This window comes from Oncorhynchus mykiss, chromosome 12, assembly GCF_013265735.2.
Source record: "Oncorhynchus mykiss isolate Arlee chromosome 12, USDA_OmykA_1.1, whole genome shotgun sequence".
NCBI lineage: Eukaryota > Metazoa > Chordata > Actinopteri > Salmoniformes > Salmonidae > Oncorhynchus > Oncorhynchus mykiss.
Genome location: NC_048576.1, coordinates 83,153,581 through 83,175,243, shown reverse-complemented (window position 1 = coordinate 83,175,243; position 21,663 = coordinate 83,153,581). Strand labels below are relative to the sequence as shown.

Below are 21,663 nucleotides of genomic sequence, written 5' to 3'. Positions count from 1 at the left end.
AGTATGCTTGGGGTCATTGTCCATTTGGAAGACCCATTTGCGACCAAGCTTTAACTTCCTGACTGATGTCTTGAGATGTTGCTTCAACATATCCACATAATTTCCCCTCATGATGCCATCTATTTTGTGAAGTGCACCAGTCCCTCCTGCTTTTGTGAAGTGCACCAGTCCCTCCTGCAGCAAAGCACCCACACAACATGATGCTGCCACCCCCGTGCTTCACGGTCGGGATGGTGTTCTTCGGCTTGCAAGCATCCCCCTTTTTCCTCCAAACATAACGATGGTCATTGTGGCCAAACAGTTCTATTTTTGTTTCATCAGACCAGAGGACATTTCTCCAAAAAGTACAATCTTTGTCCCCATGTGCAGTTGCAAACCATAGTCTGGCTTTTTTGTGGCGGTTTTGGAGCAGTGGCTTCTTCCCTGCTGAGCGGCCTTTCAAGTTACGTTGATATAGGACTCATTTTACTCTGGATATCTATACTTTTGTACCTGTTTCCTCCAGCATCTTCAGAATGTCCTTTCATGTTGTTCTGGGATTTATTTGCACTTTTCGCACCAAAGTACGTTAATCTCTAGGAGACAGAACGCGTCTCCTTCCTGAGCGGTATGACGGCTGCGTGGTCCCACGGTGTATACACTTGCGTACTATTGTTTGTGCAGATGAACGTGGTCCCTTCAGATGTTCGGAAATTGCTCCCAAGGATGAACCAGACTTGTGGAGGTCTACAATTTATTTTCTGAGGTCTTGGCTGATTTTCTTTTGATTTTCCCATGATGTCAAGCAAAGAGGCACTGAGTTTGAAGGTAGGCCTTGACATACAGCCACAGGTCCACCTCCAAACGACTCAAATGATGTCAATTAGCCTATCAGAAGCTTCTAAAGCCATGACATAATTTTCTGGAATTTCTCAAACTGTTTAAAGGCACAGTCAACTTCGTGTATGTAAAACCTCTGACTCACTAGAATTGTGATACAGTGAATTATAAGTTAAATAATCTGTCTGTAAACAATTGTTGGAAAAATTACTTGTGTCATGCACAAAGTAGATGTCCTAACCGACTTGCCAAAACTATAGTTTGTTATCAACTTCTACTAGCATATAAATGACCAGCAGCCTGAGCATCACTCCTACTAGCATATTTTATTTGATTTATTTCACCTTTATTTAACCAGGTAAGCAAGTTGAGAACAAGTTCTCATTTACAATTGCGACCTGGCCAAGATAAAGCAAAGCAGTTCGACACATACAACGACACAGAGTTACTCATGGAGTAAAACAAACATACAGTCAATAATACAGTATAAACAAGTACGATGTGAGCAAATGAGGTGAGATAAGGGAGGTAAAGGCAAAAAAAGGCCATGGTGGCAAATTAAATACAATATAGCAAGTAAAACACTGGAATGGTAGATTTGCAATGGAATAATGTGCAAAGTAGAAATAAAAATTATGGGGTGCAAAGTAGCAAAATAGATAAATAAATTAAATACAGTAGGGAAAGAGGTAGTTGTTTGGGCTAAATTATAGGTGGGCTATGTACAGGTGCAGTAATCTGTGAGCTGCTCTGACAGTTGGTGCTTAAAGCTAGTGAGGGAGATAAGTGTTTCCAGTTTCAGAGATTTTTGTAGTTCGTTCCAGTCATTGGCAGCAGAGAACTGGAAGGAGAGGCGGCCAAAGAAAGAATTGGTTTTGGGGGTGACTAGAGAGATATACCTGCTGGAGCGTGTGCTACAGGTGAGAGATGCTATGGTGACCAGCGAGCTGAGATAAGGGGGGACTTTACCTAGCAGGGTCTTGTAGATGACAGGGAGCCAGTGGGTTTGGCGACAAGTATGAAGCGAGGGCCAGCCAACGAGAGTGTACAGGTCGCAATGGTGGGTAGTATATGGGGCTTTGGTGACAAAACGGATTGCACTGTGATAGACTGCATCCAATTTGTTGAGTAGGGTATTGGAGGCTATTTTGTAAATGACATCGCCAAAGTCGAGGATTGGTAGGATGGTCAGTTTTACAAGGGTATGTTTGGCAGCATGAGTGAAGGATGCTTTGTTGCGAAATAGGAAGCCAATTCTAGATTTAACTTTGGATTGGATATGTTTGATATGGGTCTGGAAGGAGAGTTTACAGCCTAACCAGACACCAAAGTATTTGTAGTTGTCCACGTATTCTAAGTCAGAGCCGTCCAGAGTAGTGATGTTGGACAGGCGGGCAGGTGCAGGCAGCGATCGGTTGAAGAGCATGCATTTAGTTTTACTTATTACGTATTTAAGAGCAATTGTAGGCCACGGAAGGAGAGTTGTATGGCATTGAAGCTTTCCTGGAGGGTTGTTAACACAGTGTCCAAAGAAGGGCCAGAAGTATACAGAATGGTGTCGTCTGCATAGAGGTGGATCAGAGACTCACCAGCAGCAAGAGCGACCTCATTGATGTATACAGAGAAGAGAGTTATGATATGAGATATTAATGACCAGCAGCCTGAGCATCACTCCTACTAGCATATAAATGATCAGCAGCCTGAGCATCACTCCTACTAGCATATAAATTATCAGCAGAATGAGCATCACTCCTACTAGCATATAAATTATCAGCAGACTGAGCATCACTCCTACTAGCATATAAATGACCAGCAGCCTGAGCATCACTTCTACTAGCATATAAATGACCAGCAGCCTGAGCATCACTCCTACTAGCATATAAATGACCAGCAGCCTGAGCATCACTTCTACTAGCATATAAATGATCAGCAGCCTGAGCATCACTCCTACTAGCATATTAATGACCAGCAGCCTGAGCATCACTCCTACTAGCATATAAATGATCAGCAGCCTGAGCATCACTCCTACTAGCATATAAATGACCAGCAGCCTGAGCATCACTTCTACTAGCATATAAATGACCAGCAGCCTGAGCATCACTCCTACTAGCATATAAATGATCAGCAGCCTGAGCATCACTCCTACTAGCATATAAATGACCAGCAGCCTGAGCATCACTTCTACTAGCATATAAATGACCAGCCTGAGCATCACTCCTACTAGCATATACATGATCAGCAGCCTGAGCATCACTCCTACTAGCATATAAATGACCAGCAGCCTGAGCATCACTCCTACTAGCATATTAATGACCAGCAGCCTGAGCATCACTCCTACTAGCATATAAATGATCAGCAGCCTGAGCATCACTCCTACTAGCATATAAATGATCAGCAGCCTGAGCATCACTCCTACTAGCATATAAATGACCAGCAGCCTGAGCATCACTCCTACTAGCATATAAATGATCAGCAGCCTGAGCATCACTTCTACTAGCATATAAATGACCAGCAGCCTGAGCATCACATCTACTAGCATATAAATGACCAGCAGCCTGAGCATCACTCCTACTAGCATATAAATGACCAGCAGCCTGAGCATCACTTCTACTAGCATATAAATGACCAGCAGCCTGAGCATCACTCCTACTAGCATATAAATGACCAGCAGCCTGAGCATCACTCCTACTAGCATATTAATGACCAGCAGCCTGAGCATCACTCCTACTAGCATATAAATGATCAGCAGCCTGAGCATCACTCCTACTAGCATATTAATGACCAGCAGCCTGAGCATCACTCCTACTAGCATATAAATGATCAGCAGCCTGAGCATCACTCCTACTAGCATATAAATGACCAGCAGCCTGAGCATCACTTCTACTAGCATATAAATGACCAGCAGCCTGAGCATCACTCCTACTAGCATATAAATGATCAGCAGCCTGAGCATCACTCCTACTAGCATATAAATGACCAGCAGCCTGAGCATCACTTCTACTAGCATATAAATGACCAGCATGAGCATCACTCCTACTAGCATATACATGATCAGCAGCCTGAGCATCACTCCTACTAGCATATAAATGATCAGCAGCCTGAGCATCACTCCTACTAGCATATAAATGACCAGCAGCCTGAGCATCACTCCTACTAGCATATACATGATCAGCAGCCTGAGCATCACTCCTACTAGCATATAAATGACCAGCAGCCTGAGCATCACTCCTACTAGCATATTAATGACCAGCAGCCTGAGCATCACTCCTACTAGCATATAAATGATCAGCAGCCTGAGCATCACTCCTACTAGCATATAAATGATCAGCAGCCTGAGCATCACTCCTACTAGCATATAAATGACCAGCAGCCTGAGCATCACTCCTACTAGCATATAAATGATCAGCAGCCTGAGCATCACTTCTACTAGCATATAAATGACCAGCAGCCTGAGCATCACTTCTACTAGCATATAAATGACCAGCAGCCTGAGCATCACTCCTACTAGCATATAAATGACCAGCAGCCTGAGCATCACTTCTACTAGCATATAAATGACCAGCAGCCTGAGCATCACTCCTACTAACATATAAATGATCAGCAGCCTGAGCATCACTTCTACTAGCATATAAATGACCAGCAGCCTGAGCATCACTCCTACTAGCATATTAATGACCAGCAGCCTGAGCATCACTCCTACTAGCATATTAATGACCAGCAGCCTGAGCATCACGCCGGCTGTAACACATGTCAATGGTATAGATTTTACTATTAGCTAGACGGCAGGCAGGCAGCTGGACCTGGTGATCTCAGAGCACTTCTGTGTCTCTATTTTCCAGATGAAAATTGGGGGCTGGGCATGGAGGACAGAGGGCTTGCTGTGTTAATGAGATTGCTGTGGACGGGGGCTGCTGGAGCTACAGCTCCCCCTGACTGGCAGCGTTGTTTACTCTAGGCAAGATCAATAGTTTATGGTGTGTTGTACAGCGCCCCACTGAAAGGTCAATGACGAAAGACCAAAGGAGAGCTTGGCTTTCTTAACCAGGTGTTTTTTAAATGCCATCGCTTGCTCTCCCAGGCCCCATGGTAACTGGACTAGCTTTGTCCAAACAGGGCCATGTCAATCACCTCACACTGTCTTCATGTCCAACAAGGGCCATGTCACTCACCTCACACTGCCTTCATGTCTAAACAGGGCCATGTCACTCACGTCACACTGCCTTCATGTCTAAACAGGGCCATGTCACTCACCTCACAATGCCTTCATGTCTAAACAGGGCCATGTCACTCACCTCACACTGCCTTCATGTCCAAACAGGGCCATGTCAATCACCTCACACTGCCTTCATGTCCAAACAGGGCCATGTCAATCACCTCACACTGCCTTCATGTCCAAACAGGGACATGTCAATCACCTCACACTGCCTTCATGTCCAAACAGGGCCATGTCAATCACCTCACACTGCCTTCATGTCCAAACAGGGCCATGTCAATCACCTCACACTGCCTTCATGTCCAAACAGGGACATGTCAATCACCTCACACTGCCTTCATGTCTAAACAGGGCCATGTCAATCACCTCACACTGCCTTCATGTCTAAACAGGGCCATGTCACTCACCTCACACTGCCTTCATGTCCAAACAGGGCCATGTCAATCACCTCACACTGCCTTCATGTCCAAACAGGGACATGTCAATCACCTCACACTGCCTTCATGTCCAAACAGGGACATGTCAATCACCTCACACTGCCTTCATGTCCAAACAGGGCCATGTCAATCACCTCACACTGCCTTCATGTCTAAACAGGGCCATGTCAATCACCTCACACTGCCTTCATGTCCAAACAGGGCCATGTCAATCACCTCACACTGCCTTCATGTCTAAACAGGGCCGTGTCACTCACCTCACACTGCCTTCATGTCCAAACAGGGCCATGTCAATCACCTCACACTGCCTTCATGTCTAAACAGGGCCATGTCAATCACCTCACACTGCCTTCATGTCTAAACAGGGCCATGTCACTCACCTCACACTGTCTTCATGTCTAAACAGGGCCATGTCAATCACCTCACACTGTCTTCATGTCTAAACAGGGACATGTCAATCACCTCACACTGCCTTCATGTCTAAACAGGGCCATGTCACTCACCTCACACTGCCTTCATGTCTAAACAGGGACATGTCAATCACCTCACACTGCCTTCATGTCTAAACAGGGACATGTCAATCACCTCACACTGCCTTCATGTCCAAACAGGGACATGTCAATCACCTCACACTGCCTTCATGTCCAAACAGGGCCATGTCAATCACCTCACACTGCCTTCATGTCTAAACAGGGCCATGTCACTCACCTCACACTGCCTTCATGTCTAAACAGGGCCATGTCAATCACCTCACACTGCCTTCTTGTCTAAACAGGGCCATGTCAATCACCTCACACTGCCTTCATGTCCAAACAGGGCCATGTCAATCACCTCACACTGCCTTCTTGTCTAAACAGGGCCATGTCACTCACCTCACACTGCCTTCATGTCCAAACAGGGCCATGTCACTCACCTCACACTGCCTTCTTGTCTAAACAGGGCCATGTCACTCACCTCACACTGCCTTCATGTCTAAACAGGGCCATGTCAATCACCTCACACTGCCTTCATGTCTAAACAGGGCCATGTCACTCACCTCACACTGCCTTCATGTCTAAACAGAGAGGTGATTGACTTGGTCTGGGAAACAACAGGTAGAGGAAGCTTTCTGCTATACAAAGAAACAGTGGCAACAGTAGGCTTCATAAGAGATGTGAAAAACCAAGCTCACATTTGCACACAAAAAGGTTAGAAGAAATTATATTGTTTGAGGTTAGACTTGGGGTGCAGTGCAAAGCAAGAGCTTATTCAAGGTACTGGAAGAGAAAAGGCAGATTATTTGTGACTGAGGTAACTTTGTGACTTCATGGCAATCCACTCAGTGAATGTGGGCTTTCATTTCTCCATCTAGAACATAGATCACTCTGAGGCACTGTGAGTTTACCCTGCCTCTATAAAATTAATTATCCACAAAGCCTAACATCACACCATTAAGAAATATTATGGAAAAATGGCTTGCAATGAGGAAAAATCGATTCAAGTCTACACCGATAACTAACTCAATCATATAGGCCTTTGCTACACACACACACACACACACACACACACACACACACACACACACACACACACACACACACACACACACACACAGTGCAGCAGCACACCTAGCAGCAAAGCTGTTAATAAGTTAACGTGGTTCTAAGATTTCTCCAGGGACATAGCTGATAGATTATAGTGGTTAGGCAAGGCAGAAGTGTTATATGTCCTGCTGAGAGTGCTTGATTGGCTAGTAATCTCCATCTCTGAGCATTGTTTGAATGTATCATCTGAGGTGCCACATCTGTTTCACACAGGGGCTTGGTTAGGTAGGGTATAGATCTGTACATGTGATATACAGTAGGGAATGGATTATCTACTACGTCTGCACAGCTTTGATCAGGTATGATACACATCATCATTTGGGGGATGCTAAGGCCATCTGGGAGTTTATTGGGTTATGGGTCTGTGATCACCAGCATTTCTTCTGGATCAAAAAGGGGCTTAGGTGGGTGGGCGTGGCAGGGGGGCGTGGAAATGGGTGTGGCTGAACTTTAGAGGCTCCCACGTCAGATATTGCGAGTGTGCTGAATTAATGCCAGATGAAAATAGAGCCCTGGGAGTGAATGGCAATGAGCTTCCTTCCACACATACGGTATGAGTCAATGTGCAGGGCTTGACATTCACTTTTTTAGCCACTGTTTGGACATAGGCGGCACAAAAAAAGGCTAAAGTGGCCCACTCAGGGATTTCAATGGCAGAAAAATCACTCAGTAATCCTTGACAATGAAGTGGGGAATAGTGTGGTTTGGTTCAGTGTATATTTCTGTCTGTGATGTAAGGCTGAGGGGGAGAGGGAAATGGACCTCCATAAACTATAGCAAACATCTAATGGATTTATTGATCAGGGAGCTGTCCCGTAGCTCCTGTTCACTGTGATAGATTTGGCACAAGGGAGGCTACCGCAGGAGTTTGGGCAGAATTATGGTCCCTCATTTAAATTCACTACCATACTACCCTATTGCTACCATCTCTCTCTTTCTCTCTCTCTCTCTCTCTCTCTCTCTCTCTCTCTCTCTCTCTCTCTCGCTATATATATATATATATATATATATATATATATATATATATATATATATATATATATATATATATAACAACACACACACACACATTGACTCATACTGTATATGTGGAAGGAAGCTCATTATCATTGACACATCATGTCATTCTTCCAGTGACAGTATTCTGAACTCAGTGGTAATGATTTGGCCTGAGGGAAGCCTTTTGCTGATGCACTGAGGGTCTAATGAGATGTGCACACTGACACTGAGGGGGCTAGTTACAGACATCACATCAGGCTTCCTCCTGTGTTATAACAGTGGATGGAGAGGAGAGAGGAAGGCCTCACTGGAATCCCACTGGCTCAGGAGACTGAGATCAATCACTACTGTACAGTAGGCTTAAACACACAGCCAGCTGAGAAACACACCCACCACCCTTACAATACAACTCAACCACGGCTCAATGCTACATACTGTGCATACAAAGAACGACACCCACACCACCGATACAACCAACACAACTCAATCCAGGCACAACGCTCTGTGGACACAAAGAGAAACAGACGCAGAAATTAAGAGACTAAACAGTGACTGCAGATTGGCATCTTCACACAGTCTGACTGTAGCGGACATCTTCACACAGTCTGACTGTAACGGACATCTTCACACAGTCTCACTGTAACGGACATCTTCACACAGTCTCACTGTAACGAACATCTTCACACAGTCTGACTGTAACGGACATCTTCACACATTCTGACTGTAACGGACATCTTCACACAGTCTCACTGTAACGGACATCTTCACACAGTCTGACTGTAGCGGACATCTTCACACAGTCTGACTGTAGTGGACATCTTCACACAGTCTGACTGTAGCGGACATCTTCACACAGTCTGACTGTAGCGGACATCTTCACACAGTCTGACTGTAACGGACAACTTCACACAGTCACACTGTAACGGACATCTTCACACAGTCTGACTGTAACGGACATCTTCACACAGTCACACTGTAACGGACATCTTCACACAGTCTGACTGTAGCGGACATCTTCACACAGTCTCACTGTAACGGACATCTTCACACAGTCTGACTGTAACGGACATCTTCACACAGTCTCACTGTAACGGACATCTTCACACATTCTGACTGTAACGGACATCTTCACACATTCTGACTGTAACGGACATCTTCACACAGTCTGACTGTAACGGACATCTTCACACAGTCTCACTGTAACGAACATCTTCACACATTCTGACTGTAACGGACATCTTCACACAGTCTCACTGTAACGGACATCTTCACACATTCTGACTGTAACGGACATCTTCACACATTCTGACTGTAATGGACATCTTCACACAGTCTCACTGTAACGAACATCTTCACACAGTCTGACTGTAGCGGACATCTTCACACAGTCTCACTGTAACGAACATCTTCACACAGTCTCACTGTAACGGACATCTTCACACAGTCTGACTGTAATGGACATCTTCACACAGTCTCACTGTAACGAACATCTTCACACAGTCACACTGTAACGGACATCTTCACACAGTCTGACTGTAGCGGACATCTTCACACAGTCTGACTGTAACGGACATCTTCACACAGTCTAACTGTAATGGACATCTTCACACACTCTGACTGTAACGGACATCTTCACACATTCTGACTGTAACGGACATCTTCACACATTCTGACTGTAACGAACATCTTCACACATTCTGACTGTAACGGACATCTTCACACAGTCTCACTGTAACGAACATCTTCACACATTCTGACTGTAACGGACATCTTCACACAGTCTGACTGTAACGGACATCTTCACACACTCTGACTATAACGGACATCTTCACACACTCTGACTGTAACGAACATCTTCACACATTCTGACTGTAACGGACATCTTCACACAGTCTCACTGTAACGGACATCTTCACACATTCTGACTGTAACGGACATCTTCACACAGTCTGACTGTAGCGGACGTCTTCACACATTCTGACATCTTCACACAGTCTCACTGTAACGGACATCTTCACACAGTCTGACTGTAACGGACATCTTCACACAGTCTCACTGTAACGGACATCTTCACACAGTCTGACTGTAGCGGACGTCTTCACACATTCTGACTGTAACGGACATCTTCACACAGTCTGACTGTAACGGACATCTTCACACAGTCTGACTGTAACGGACATCTTCACACAGTCTCACTGTAACGGACATCTTCACACATTCTGACTGTAACGGACATCTTCACACATTCTGACTGTAACGGACATCTTCACACATTCTGACTGTAACGGACATCTTCACACAGTCTGACTGTAACGGACATCTTCACACATTCTGACTGTAACGGACATCTTCACACATTCTGACTGTAACGGACATCTTCACACAGTCTGACTGTAGCGGACATCTTCACACAGTCTGACTGTAACGGACATCTTCACACACTCTGACTGTAACGAACATCTTCACACATTCTGACTGTAACGGACATCTTCACACAGTCTCACTGTAACGGACATCTTCACACAGTCTGACTGTAGCGGACGTCTTCACACATTCTGACTGTAACGGACATCTTCACACAGTCTCACTGTAACGGACATCTTCACACAGTCTGACTGTAACGGACATCTTCACACAGTCTCACTGTAACGGACATCTTCACACAGTCTGACTGTAACGGACATCTTCACACAGTCTCACTGTAACGGACATTTTCACACAGTCTGACTGTAATGGACATCTTCACACAGTCTCACTGTAACGGACATCTTCACACACTCTGACTGTAACGAACATCTTCACACAGTCTGACTGTAACGGACACTGCACATATACAAAGTCAAAATCAAACACAGCCACTTACATCCTGAGAGAACTGGCTTGAAGTCATCTATACCCTGTCTATATACCATGTCTACACCCTGTCTATACCCTGTCTATATACCATGTCTACACCCCATCTATACTATGTCTATACCCTGTCTATACACCCTGTCTATATACCCTGTCTATATACCATGTCTACACCCTGTCTATACCCTGTCTACACCCTGTATGCACCCTGTCTACACCCTGTCTGCACCCTGTCTGCACCCTGTCTACACCCTGTCTGCACCCTGTCTACACCCTGTCTACACCCTGTCTGCACCCTGTCCACACCCTGTCTACACCCTGTCTGCACCCTGTCTACACCCTGTCTACACCCTGTCTGCATACTGTCCACACCCTGTCCACCACCCTGTCTACAACCTGTCTACACCCTGTCTGTATATGCTGTCTATACTCTGTCTATACCCTGTCCACACCCTGTCTACACCCTGTCTACACCCTGTCTGCATCATGTCTACACCCTGTCTACACCCTGTCTACAACCTGTCTGCACCCTGTCTGTATATGCTGTCTATACTCTGTCTATACCCTGTCTGCACCCTGTCTACACCCTGTCTACATCATGTCTGCACCCTGTCTACACCCTGTCTCTACCCTGTCTACACCCTGTCTACACCCTGTCTGCACCCTGTCCACACCCTGTCTGCACCCTGTCTACACCCTGTCTACACCCTGTCTATACCCTGTCTGCACCCTGTCTACACCCTGTCTGTATATGCTGTCTATAACCTGTCTGCACCCTGTCTACACCCTGTCTGCATCATGTCTACACCCTGTCTGCACCCTGTCTACACCCTGTCTACACCCTGTCTGCATACTGTCCACACCCTGTCCACCACCCTGTCTACAACCTGTCTACACCCTGTCTGTATATGCTGTCTATACTCTGTCTATACCCTGTCCACACCCTGTCTACACCCTGTCTACACCCTGTCTGCATCATGTCTACACCCTGTCTACACCCTGTCTACAACCTGTCTGCACCCTGTCTGTATATGCTGTCTATACTCTGTCTATACCCTGTCTGCACCCTGTCTACACCCTGTCTACATCATGTCTGCACCCTGTCTACACCCTGTCTCTACCCTGTCTACACCCTGTCTACACCCTGTCTGCACCCTGTCCACACCCTGTCTGCACCCTGTCTACACCCTGTCTACACCCTGTCTATACCCTGTCTGCACCCTGTCTACACCCTGTCTGTATATGCTGTCTATAACCTGTCTGCACCCTGTCTACACCCTGTCTGCATCATGTCTACACCCTGTCTGCACCCTGTCTGTATATGCTGCCTATACCCTGTCTACCCCCTGTCTACACCCTGTCTGCACCCTGTCTACACCCTGTCTACACCCTGTCTATACCCTGTCTGCACCCTGTCTGCACCCTGTCTATACCCTGTCTGCACCCTGTCTATACCCTGTCTGTATATGCTGTCTATACCCTGTATAGATTGCTCAGTCACAAAACTTCAGGAGCCACCATGGTGAGAATCCTAAATAAATTGATGTCTGTGTTGCAATCAGGATGAGCACCTCACTCCAGATGACTGAGATTGGTTTGAAACATTATTACAGGGCCTTGGCCTGAGGGCATGTTTCTGATTAAGTAGCACATTGTTTGACGGCGTGCTGCTCTGCTCCTCGTCCTGTTCCGGACTGGGAGGCCGCCGATACAGAGTACTGATAGCAGGATCATTACAGCGCTAGTGCTGATCGGACGCTGTGTTTAAACTTAATGAAAGTCATCCATTTCTATGAAGCCATGGACACAAAGCTGACCAACTCAATGGGGCCATGAAGGAGCATGAAGAGTGAGACCACTGCTTTGCACTCATTCAAATGTATTTATTGAAGGGGTGGAGGTTAATATTGCTCTGTTAGTAGGTTTTAATGCACAGCTGCTCAACATGTAAAGTGAAGTGAGAGTGGCTGAGAGCCTACAACTTGTGCTATAATGATTTACACATCAGTGAGGACTGTGGCAGTAGTCCCACATGAACACACGGGCACATACACTCTGTCTTCACAAACACAGTACTGCACGCATCACCTTCATTTGACACCCTTTCTGTTCTCCAGTGAGTTTTACAGGCTCTAAGGCCAATGGAGGGAGATAAGAAGAGAAAAATGAAATGCAAAAATAACATTTCAAAGAGTGTTTGAGTATTTGTGTCACCTCAGAGAAAACATCTGTCACTGTCACAGCACCATGAGAAGCCGACACACACACACACACACACACGGAGAGAGAGAGAGAGATAGAGAGAGCGACAGAGACGGAGAGAGACAGGCAGTACAGTTCTCATGGGGCTGGCAATAGAGACTGTACCTTGTGATATGAAATGGCTCCCAGGCCAAGGCCACCACATGGCTCAACAGTAATGCCCAACTCTAATCAACAGAACCATGAACAGGCCCTAACGAGCATGGAAGAAACTACAATAAACAGAGCAGATACTATACTGAACAAAAATATAAACGCAACATGTAAAGTGTTGGTCCCATTTTTCATGAGCTGAAATAAAAGATCCCAGAATGTACAAAAAAATAATTTCTCTCAAATGTTGTGCACAAATTTGTTTACATCCCTGTTGCCAAGATAATCCATCCACCTGACAGGTGTGGCGTATCAAGAAGCTGAATAAACAGCATGATCATTACACAGGTGCACCTTGTGCTGGGGAAAATAAAAGGCCACTCTAAGATGTGCAGTTTTGTCACACAACACAATTCCACAGATGTCTCAAGTTTTGAGGGAGTGTGCAATTGACATGCTGACTGTAGGAATGTCCATCAGAGCTGTTACCAGGTAATTTAATGTCAATGTCTCTACCATAAGCCGCCTCCAACATCGTTTTAGAGAATTTGGCAGTTCGTCCAACCGGCCTCACAACCGCAGACCACGTGTAAGCAAGCCAGCCCAGGACCTTCACATCCAGCTTTTTCACCTGCGGGATCGTCTGAGACCAGCCGCCCCAACAGCTGATGAAACTGAGGAGTCTGTCTGTAATAAAGCCCCTTTGTTGGGAAAATCTGATTCTGATTGGCTGGGCCTGGCTCCCCAGTGGGTGGGCCTATGCCTTCCCTGGCCCACCCATGGTTGCGCCCCTACCTAGTCATGTGAAATCCATAGATTAGGGCCTAATGAATTCATTTCAATTGACTGATTTCCTTATACAGTATGAAATGTAACTCCGTAAAATCATTGGAATTGTTGCATGTTGCATTTATATTTTAGCTCAGTATAAGTAAATATTGTACAAAGCGAATACTGGGTAACAGTTATGTGGGGGCAAAATGGTTTTGTTACAATCTAAATTCTATGAAAATGCTTGAGCTGAATAGTGTTTTTCACTGGGAATTGTCCCTGCTGTTCAGTAACCTCTTCATATACCCCACAAAGGAGAGATTTGTTATTGGCCCTTATCTCTGGGGCCCTACATGCCTAAACAGTCTGATTCTTGTTCTGTCTTTGTAGGTTCTAAAGATCTTATCACTCGCCTATCTTTGACACATAGTCTGTGAGAACAGGTTAGAACCCGCTTTTATTTGTTTTAATGCTTTAAGGGAGTAGAGATAATTACCCCTTATCTATATTGTAAGCTTACCTCCCTCTAGGAGGGGTAAACAGCTCTTTGTGTAGATAAAGTACGTAACGACTGTGATTTGTAAATAATCAAGTTACGCTCTGGCTTTATCCTGAGAGGGAACTTCCTGGAAATTGCTTGAATAAAACTCTTATAAACTGGAAAATGAGCTCTGCCTGATCCTTGGAATTAGTTTTTCCTCGACAGTTAGTAAATACTAAACAAAGCAAAGTACTAAGTACAACTAGTCCAGATGGATAAATTCAAAAGCTCAAAAGACAGGGATGAAAATAAATATAGATAAATAATAATAGCCTACCTTGGTTCTAGAGTTCCAGGACAGCGTTTAAGGACAAAAAAAACTGGTAAAAGGGTGTGACTGTGAACCAGGAGTTGGAACCGGTTCAGGGAATAGAACCGAAAACGTCCCTGAACCTAAAACCAGATTATTATTATGTTTTAAAAAAAATAATAATAATTGAGGAACAGAATCAGAACCGGGAAAGAAGTGATCTATACTGTTCCGGAACAGAAGCGTTATTTTAAAAGCATGGGAACCGGTTAATTACATTAATTACATTACATCACATTAAGCATCTCCAATCCAAAATTACATCTAGAATCGGCTTTCTATTTCGCAACAAAGCATCCTTCACTCATGCTGCCAAACATACCCTCGTAAAACTGACTATTCTACCAATCCTTGACTTTGGCGATGTCATTTACAAAAAAGCCTCCAACACTTTACTCAGCAAATTGGATGCAGTCTATCACAGCGTCATCCGTTTTTTCACCAAAGCCTCATATACAACCCACCACTGCGACCTGTATGCTCTCGCTTCATATTCGTCGCCAAACCCACTGGCTTCAGGTCATCAATAAGTCTTTGATAGGTAAAGCCCCACCTTATCTCAGCTCACTGGTCACCATAGCAGCACCCACCCGTAGCACGCAATCTCACTGGTCACCCCCAAAGCCAATTCCTCCTTTGGCCGCCGTTCCTTCCAGTTCTCTGCTGCCAATGACAGGAACGAACTGCAAAAATCACGGAAACTGGAGACTCATATCTCCCTCACTAGCTTTAAGCACCAGCTGTCAGAGCAGCTCACATATCACTGCACCTGTACATAGCCCATGAAGTCCATGGAGAACAAGAGCACCTCCTCCCAGCTGCCCACTGCACTAAGGCTAGGTAACACGGTCACCACCGATAAATCCATGATTATTGAAAACTTCAACAAGCATTTCTCAACGGCTGGCCATGCCTTCCTCCTGGCTACTCCAACCTCGGCCAACAGCTCCGCCCCCCCCCCAAGCCTCTCCAGGTTCTCCTTTACCCAAATCCAGATAGCAGATGTTCTGAAAGAGCTGCAAAACCTGGACCCGTACAAATCAGCTGGGCTTGAAAATCTGGACCCTCTATTTTTGAAACTATCTGCGCCATTGTCGCAACCCCCTCTGAGATCCCCAAGGATTGGAAAGCTGCCGCAGTCATCCCCCTCTTCAAAGGGGGAGACACCCTGGACCCAAACTGTTACAGACCTATATCCATCCTGCCCTGCCTATCTAAGGTCTTTGAAAGCCAAGTCAACAAACAGGTCACTGACCATCTCGAATCCCACCGTACCTTCTCCGCTGTAAAATCTGGTTTCCGAGCCGGTCACGGGTGCACCTCAGCCACGCTCAAGGTACTAAACGATATCATAACCGCCATTGATAAAAGACAGTACTGTGCAGCCGTCTTCATCGACCTTGCCAAGGCTTTCGACTCTGTCAATCACCATATTCTTATCGGCAGACTCAGTAGCCTCGGTTTTTCTGATGACTGCCTTGCCTGGTTCACCAACTACTTTGCAGACCGTGTGTCAAATCGGAGGGCACGCTGTCCGGTCCTCTGGCAGTCCCTATGGGGGTGCCACAGGGTTCAATTCTCGGGCCGACTCTTTTCTCTGTATATATCAATGATGTTGCTCTTCCTGCGAGCGATTCCCTGATCCACCTCTACGCACACAACACCATTCTGTATACCTCCGGCCCGTCCTTGGACACTGTGCTATCTAACCTCCAAACGAGCTTCACTGCCATACAACACTCCTTCCGTGGCCTCCAACTGCCCTTAAACGCTAGTAAAACCAAATGCATGCTTTTAAACCGTTCGCTGCCTGCACCCGCACGCCCGACTAGCAGCACCACCCTGGATGGTTCCGACCTAGAATATGTGGACATCTAATAGTACCTAGGTGTCTGGCTAGACTGTAAACTCTCCTTCCAGACTCATATCAAACATCTCCAATCTAAAATCAAATCTAGAGTCTGCTTTCTATTCCGCAACAAAGCCTCCTTCACTCACGTCGCCAAACTTACCCTAGTAAAACTGACTATCCTACCGATCCTCGACTTCGGCGATGTCATCTACAAAATAGCTTCCAACACTCTACTCAGCAAACTGGATGCAGTTTATCACAGTGCCATCCGTTTTGTTACTAAAGCACCTTATACCACCCACCACTGCGACCTGTATGCTCTAGTCGGCTGGCCCTCGCTACATATTCGTCGCCAGACCCACTGGCTCCAGGTCATCTACAAGTCCATGCTAGGTAAAGCTCCGCCTTATCTCAGTTCACTGGTCACGATGGCAACACCCACCCGTAGCACGCGCTCCAGCAGGTGTATCTCACTGATCATCCCTAAAGCCAACACCTCATTTGGCCGCCTTTCGTTCCAGTTCTCTGCTGCCTGTGACTGGAACGAATTGCAAAAATCGCTGAAGTTGGAGACTTTTATCTCCCTCACCAACTTCAAACATCCGATCGCTGCAGCTGTACATAGTCTATCAGGAAATAGCCAACCCAATTTTACCTACCTCATCCCCATACTGTTTATTTATTTACTTTTCTGCTCTTTTGCACACCAATATCTCTACCTGTAGATGACCATCTGATCATTTATCACTCCAGTGTTAATCTGCAAAATTGTAATTATTCGCCTACCTCCTCACGCCTTTTGCACACAATGTATATAGACTCTCTTTTTTTTCTACTGTGTTATTAACTTGTTAATTGTTTACTCCATGTGTAACTCTGTGTTGTCTGTTCACACTGCTATGCTTTATCTTGGCCAGGTCGCAGTTGCAAATGAGAACTTGTTCTCAACTAGCCTACCTGGTTAAATAAAGGTGAAATATATATTTTTTTAAATAGCCCATCCGTAAATAGCCCATCCAACTACCTCATCCCCATACTGTTATTTATGTCATTTATTTTGCTCCTTTCTACCCCAGAATCTCTACTTGCACACTCATCTTCTGCACATTTATCACTTCAGTGTTTAATTGCTATATTGTACTTATTTAGCCACTATGGCCTTACCTCCCTTATCCTACCTTATTTGCACACACTGTATATAGACATTTTCTATTGTATTATTGACTGTATGTTTGTTTCTTCCATGTGTAACCCTGTGTTGTTGTTTGTGTCGCACTGCTTTGCTTTATCTTGGCCAGGTCGCAGTTGTAAATGAGAACTTGTTCTCAACTAGCCTACCTGGTTAAATAAAGGTGAAATAAAAATAATAATAACATAGTTTACGTTCCGGGCAGAAAGGCGCCTATTCAAAGCCCTCACTCTGTCACTCAGAAACGTATATTCCAGTGTCTGCCTGTTAGCTGAAAATCTTTGCCAGTGTATGTGTGTGTAGGCAACATGCCCTTCACCCTTCAAAGCTTAGGATGATGTACCCTACTGACGCTACAAGCATTCAGAAATTAGGGAGAGATATTTAATTAGAGAAGAATGGATTCACTTCTTCAATGCTAGTTACGGATACTATAGTTTTTCACATTTCACATTGGATTAAATAACTACAAAAAGCTAAGATGTGTTTTTTTTTATTCTGGTGTGGCTCTATACACACAAGCTTGTCAGTTAGCTAGCTAGCTCTGGTTCAACTTTAAGACAACTCTCGTAAGTTCAAAGACATTCAAAGTTCCTCCATAGAAGCCGCTCCTCCGTAGGTATAATTCTGTGGGCCTAATTCAGACTATGCCCAGCACTTCAAGCCAAGCCTCTTCCTCCACCCTCTCTCACTCTCCCCCCACCTACAACATTTCAGTCGCATCTTGCACCCTACACTTATCTGTCCATGGCGCATGTAAACAACTATAGCTTAGTCAGCTGATAGCGCCCATGCACTAGAGTTCTCAATTTCAGCCTGAACTCTTGTCTCTCTCTCCTCCCTGTCAGCTGCAGAAGCAGCCACAGGCTGCCATGTGTATTGCGCTGTCCGAGGTGCTGAAGCTGCAATCTAACTACAGTAATTCACTAGTTTCTTACTTGTTGTTTCTCTGACTGAAAAGTTATGCTACCTAATTTGTTGAGAATGCAAAAATATTCCCTATTTGCTAAATGTGCCTTCCCTGCCATGCTCTGTTCACGTGACACATGCATGCACCCATTAGGACATAGGCTGGTTTATAGCTAATAATCCAGAACATGTATTTATTATTTCAATATTCAAGACTCCATGGCTCCAGTGTTGTTTAATTGATGTGTTATTGTGTTGTGTTCTGTTCTGTTTCCTTAATGCCTAGGCCATGGCCTAATTAGGCAGAACATTTCATTTGTTATTTTATTTTCTACATAAAAAGCTTGATTGTATTTAAAGTCATGACTGACTGACTCGTACTTATATGGGCTGCATAATAATAATAATAATGATCCTAAGAAGAACCCGAAGAAGGTGGGTAAGCCGAGCGCTGTGTGCCACTGCCAAACAGGTGTTAGACATGGAGTCTTGAATATTGAAATTAGGTGTTGTTTACACTGGAACAGTGTAAACAACACCTAACAAATAAGAAATCCTCGAGAGTCTGTTGTAAGGAAGAAATTCATTTTTCTGCCTACAAAGATTAAACACAGTTACTGACATGTTGAGGTTTATATGTTTAATTATTCAAGGCTGCCTTTTTATTTCATTTTAAAACTAAGCCTACTGTTGATGATATTATAATTCTGATAATAACAACAACAACAAAAATAAGAAAGAGATGAAGAAGGAGGAGAGGATTGAGTGCTGTGTGACCCATGTGTGTAAAGGTAGGCTATTATTCAAATATTTGTTTTCTGACCGTTTGGAACAGTGTAAACAATGTGGAATTAATGATAAGAAATCACAGATAATCTGATCTAACGAAAACAATTAGCTCACGGAATCAAACACACACTTCAAAACAGGCAACAGAAGAGGCATTTGTCTAATTTCTGAAGATATATACAGTATGGATGTCTTACTGTATAAACCCTGAGATCCACATACAACAGTATGGATGTCTTACTGTATAAACCCTGAGATCCACATACAACAGTATGGATGTCTTACTGTGTAAACCCTGAGATCCACATACAACAGTATGGATGTCTTACTGTATAAACCCTGAGATCCACATACAACAGTTGTTGATTATATTCAAGTTGGGCTTTCCCCTCTCATCACTTCTCTTAGACAAGGCTAGGGCTTTTCACTCTCTCCTCACTCTGCTCGCTTCCAACAACATCTCACGTTGTTGTAAAAACCAGTGTAAATGAATAGTCTACTCGTTAACTTGAACAAAAGAGCAATATGGTCTAGGGAAAGGTGCGTCCGTTTTCTAGAAATCAGGCATCGTTTAGGTTTCGGGCTCATTACATTTATGGGATGTCGGACTAGGCCTGGGCTCGGGCTTCAGCTCATCGGGCTTGGGTCGGACCGGGCTAAAATGTTCAGCCCCAATGAGAACTCTACCATTGGCTGCCTAGGCTAAAACAAATATAGCTTGCCCGCTCCATTGCAAGCTGCCTTATCCTCAATGATTGGTAAAGAAATGTAATGCTGAGCTAATGTTATAAAAAACTATTACTTTAGACACTTAAAAAGGAACAGAAAGGAACGATATAAACTGGTACTTTTTTTTGTTTCGAAACTAATCAGAACTTTTGCAAGTCTGAACAGTGGAATGGAACAAAACAAATAATGGTTCTGTTCAGAACAAAACGATTGGACATTTTTTGTGGTTCCAAACCCTGCTGTTAACTACTGTGAACTTCAAGGAAAGAGATGAAACTCCATGAAAAGAGGAGAGACAACAGGCGAAATCAGATGAACAGTCTGGGAGGTTCAACCACCACACAGAGCTAAACTGTCAATGAAGAAGTGATTTAAGAGGGAGCTATGCTGAGACTTACAGAGGTGAAGTTCTGGGGACCGCACGGTTCTCCTCGGTACTTGCAGGAGAGAAGCATTTCCTCTAGCTGGTGGCTCAGCCGGTCCATAAACTCCAGGTTGCTGCCCTCAAAGTTTCTGGGGGGCAGGAACAGCCTGAAGTCAGACAGTTTGCTGAACCAGGCCTGGCTGTCCTCCTGCAGCAAATCCAGCACCATGGGTCTCACCGTCCGGTTGGCCAGCAGTAGGCCCAGCCAGTGGCCAGCAAAGTACAGGTCACTTTTGGTGAGCTTGTAGAGGCGGATTGGGTTGTTGTTGCAGATAGTGACTGTGGGGAAGGCCATCTCCTTGGCCCACTCTGTGTGGATCCGTGTGTAGGTGGGGAAGGAGAGCCAGTGGAGCAGGCGGTTGGAGGACCAGGATAGGAGCAGGCCCAATGAGGTGCACAGGGCCAGCAGCCAGAAGGCCCGACGGGCTATGGAGCCACCGGGGACACACACATGCCTGAGGCCGTGTAGACGTGTCCCAGCCAGCATTGTGGAGGTGATTGAGGACATGCCTGGCCTTGCAGGGAGGCGCCGGCAGCCTCTCCTCACCACGGCTGGGGATCCCCGCTGGAGACATCGCCCCTCCAGAGCCATGGCTGCCCACACCGCTCCTAGTACAGAGAGAAAGGCTTCATCTCCCAGCCAGGCCTCAGGGGCTGGGTCCCACATGGAGCTCCAGGGCACCGATATCCCCACTGATGTAATCCACACCTGGATTTGTGCTTATCTGACTCTGCTGTTACACACAATCCGTACAAGCTCCTCACACACAACCTCACTCACACACACACATACTAACTCTCTTTCTCTGTTACAGTGTCTTCTGTTTGTTGTTGTTGGTGTCCTGTTTTACTCTTTAGCTACTTGTTGGGCTTCTCCCTCTCAGTCCATC

General features: G+C 45.2%; 1 protein-coding gene across 2 annotated transcripts in view; it reads right to left on the bottom strand.

Annotated features, from left to right (window-relative positions):
• Window positions 1-21,663, bottom strand: part of LOC110538663 (acid-sensing ion channel 2) — a 448,422-nt gene that overhangs the window by 132,487 nt on the left and 294,272 nt on the right. Inside the window, exon 1 of one of the 2 annotated variants that reach the window (XM_036938819.1) lies at window positions 20,748-21,663. This exon is cut by the window's right edge and continues 253 nt beyond it. The exons of the other annotated variant lie outside the window; for it this stretch is intronic. Coding sequence (XP_036794714.1) covers window positions 20,748-21,440 — 693 coding nt within the window. The 5' untranslated portion in view covers window positions 21,441-21,663. The remainder of the gene's footprint in view (window positions 1-20,747) is intronic. 2 annotated transcript variants of the gene reach the window in all.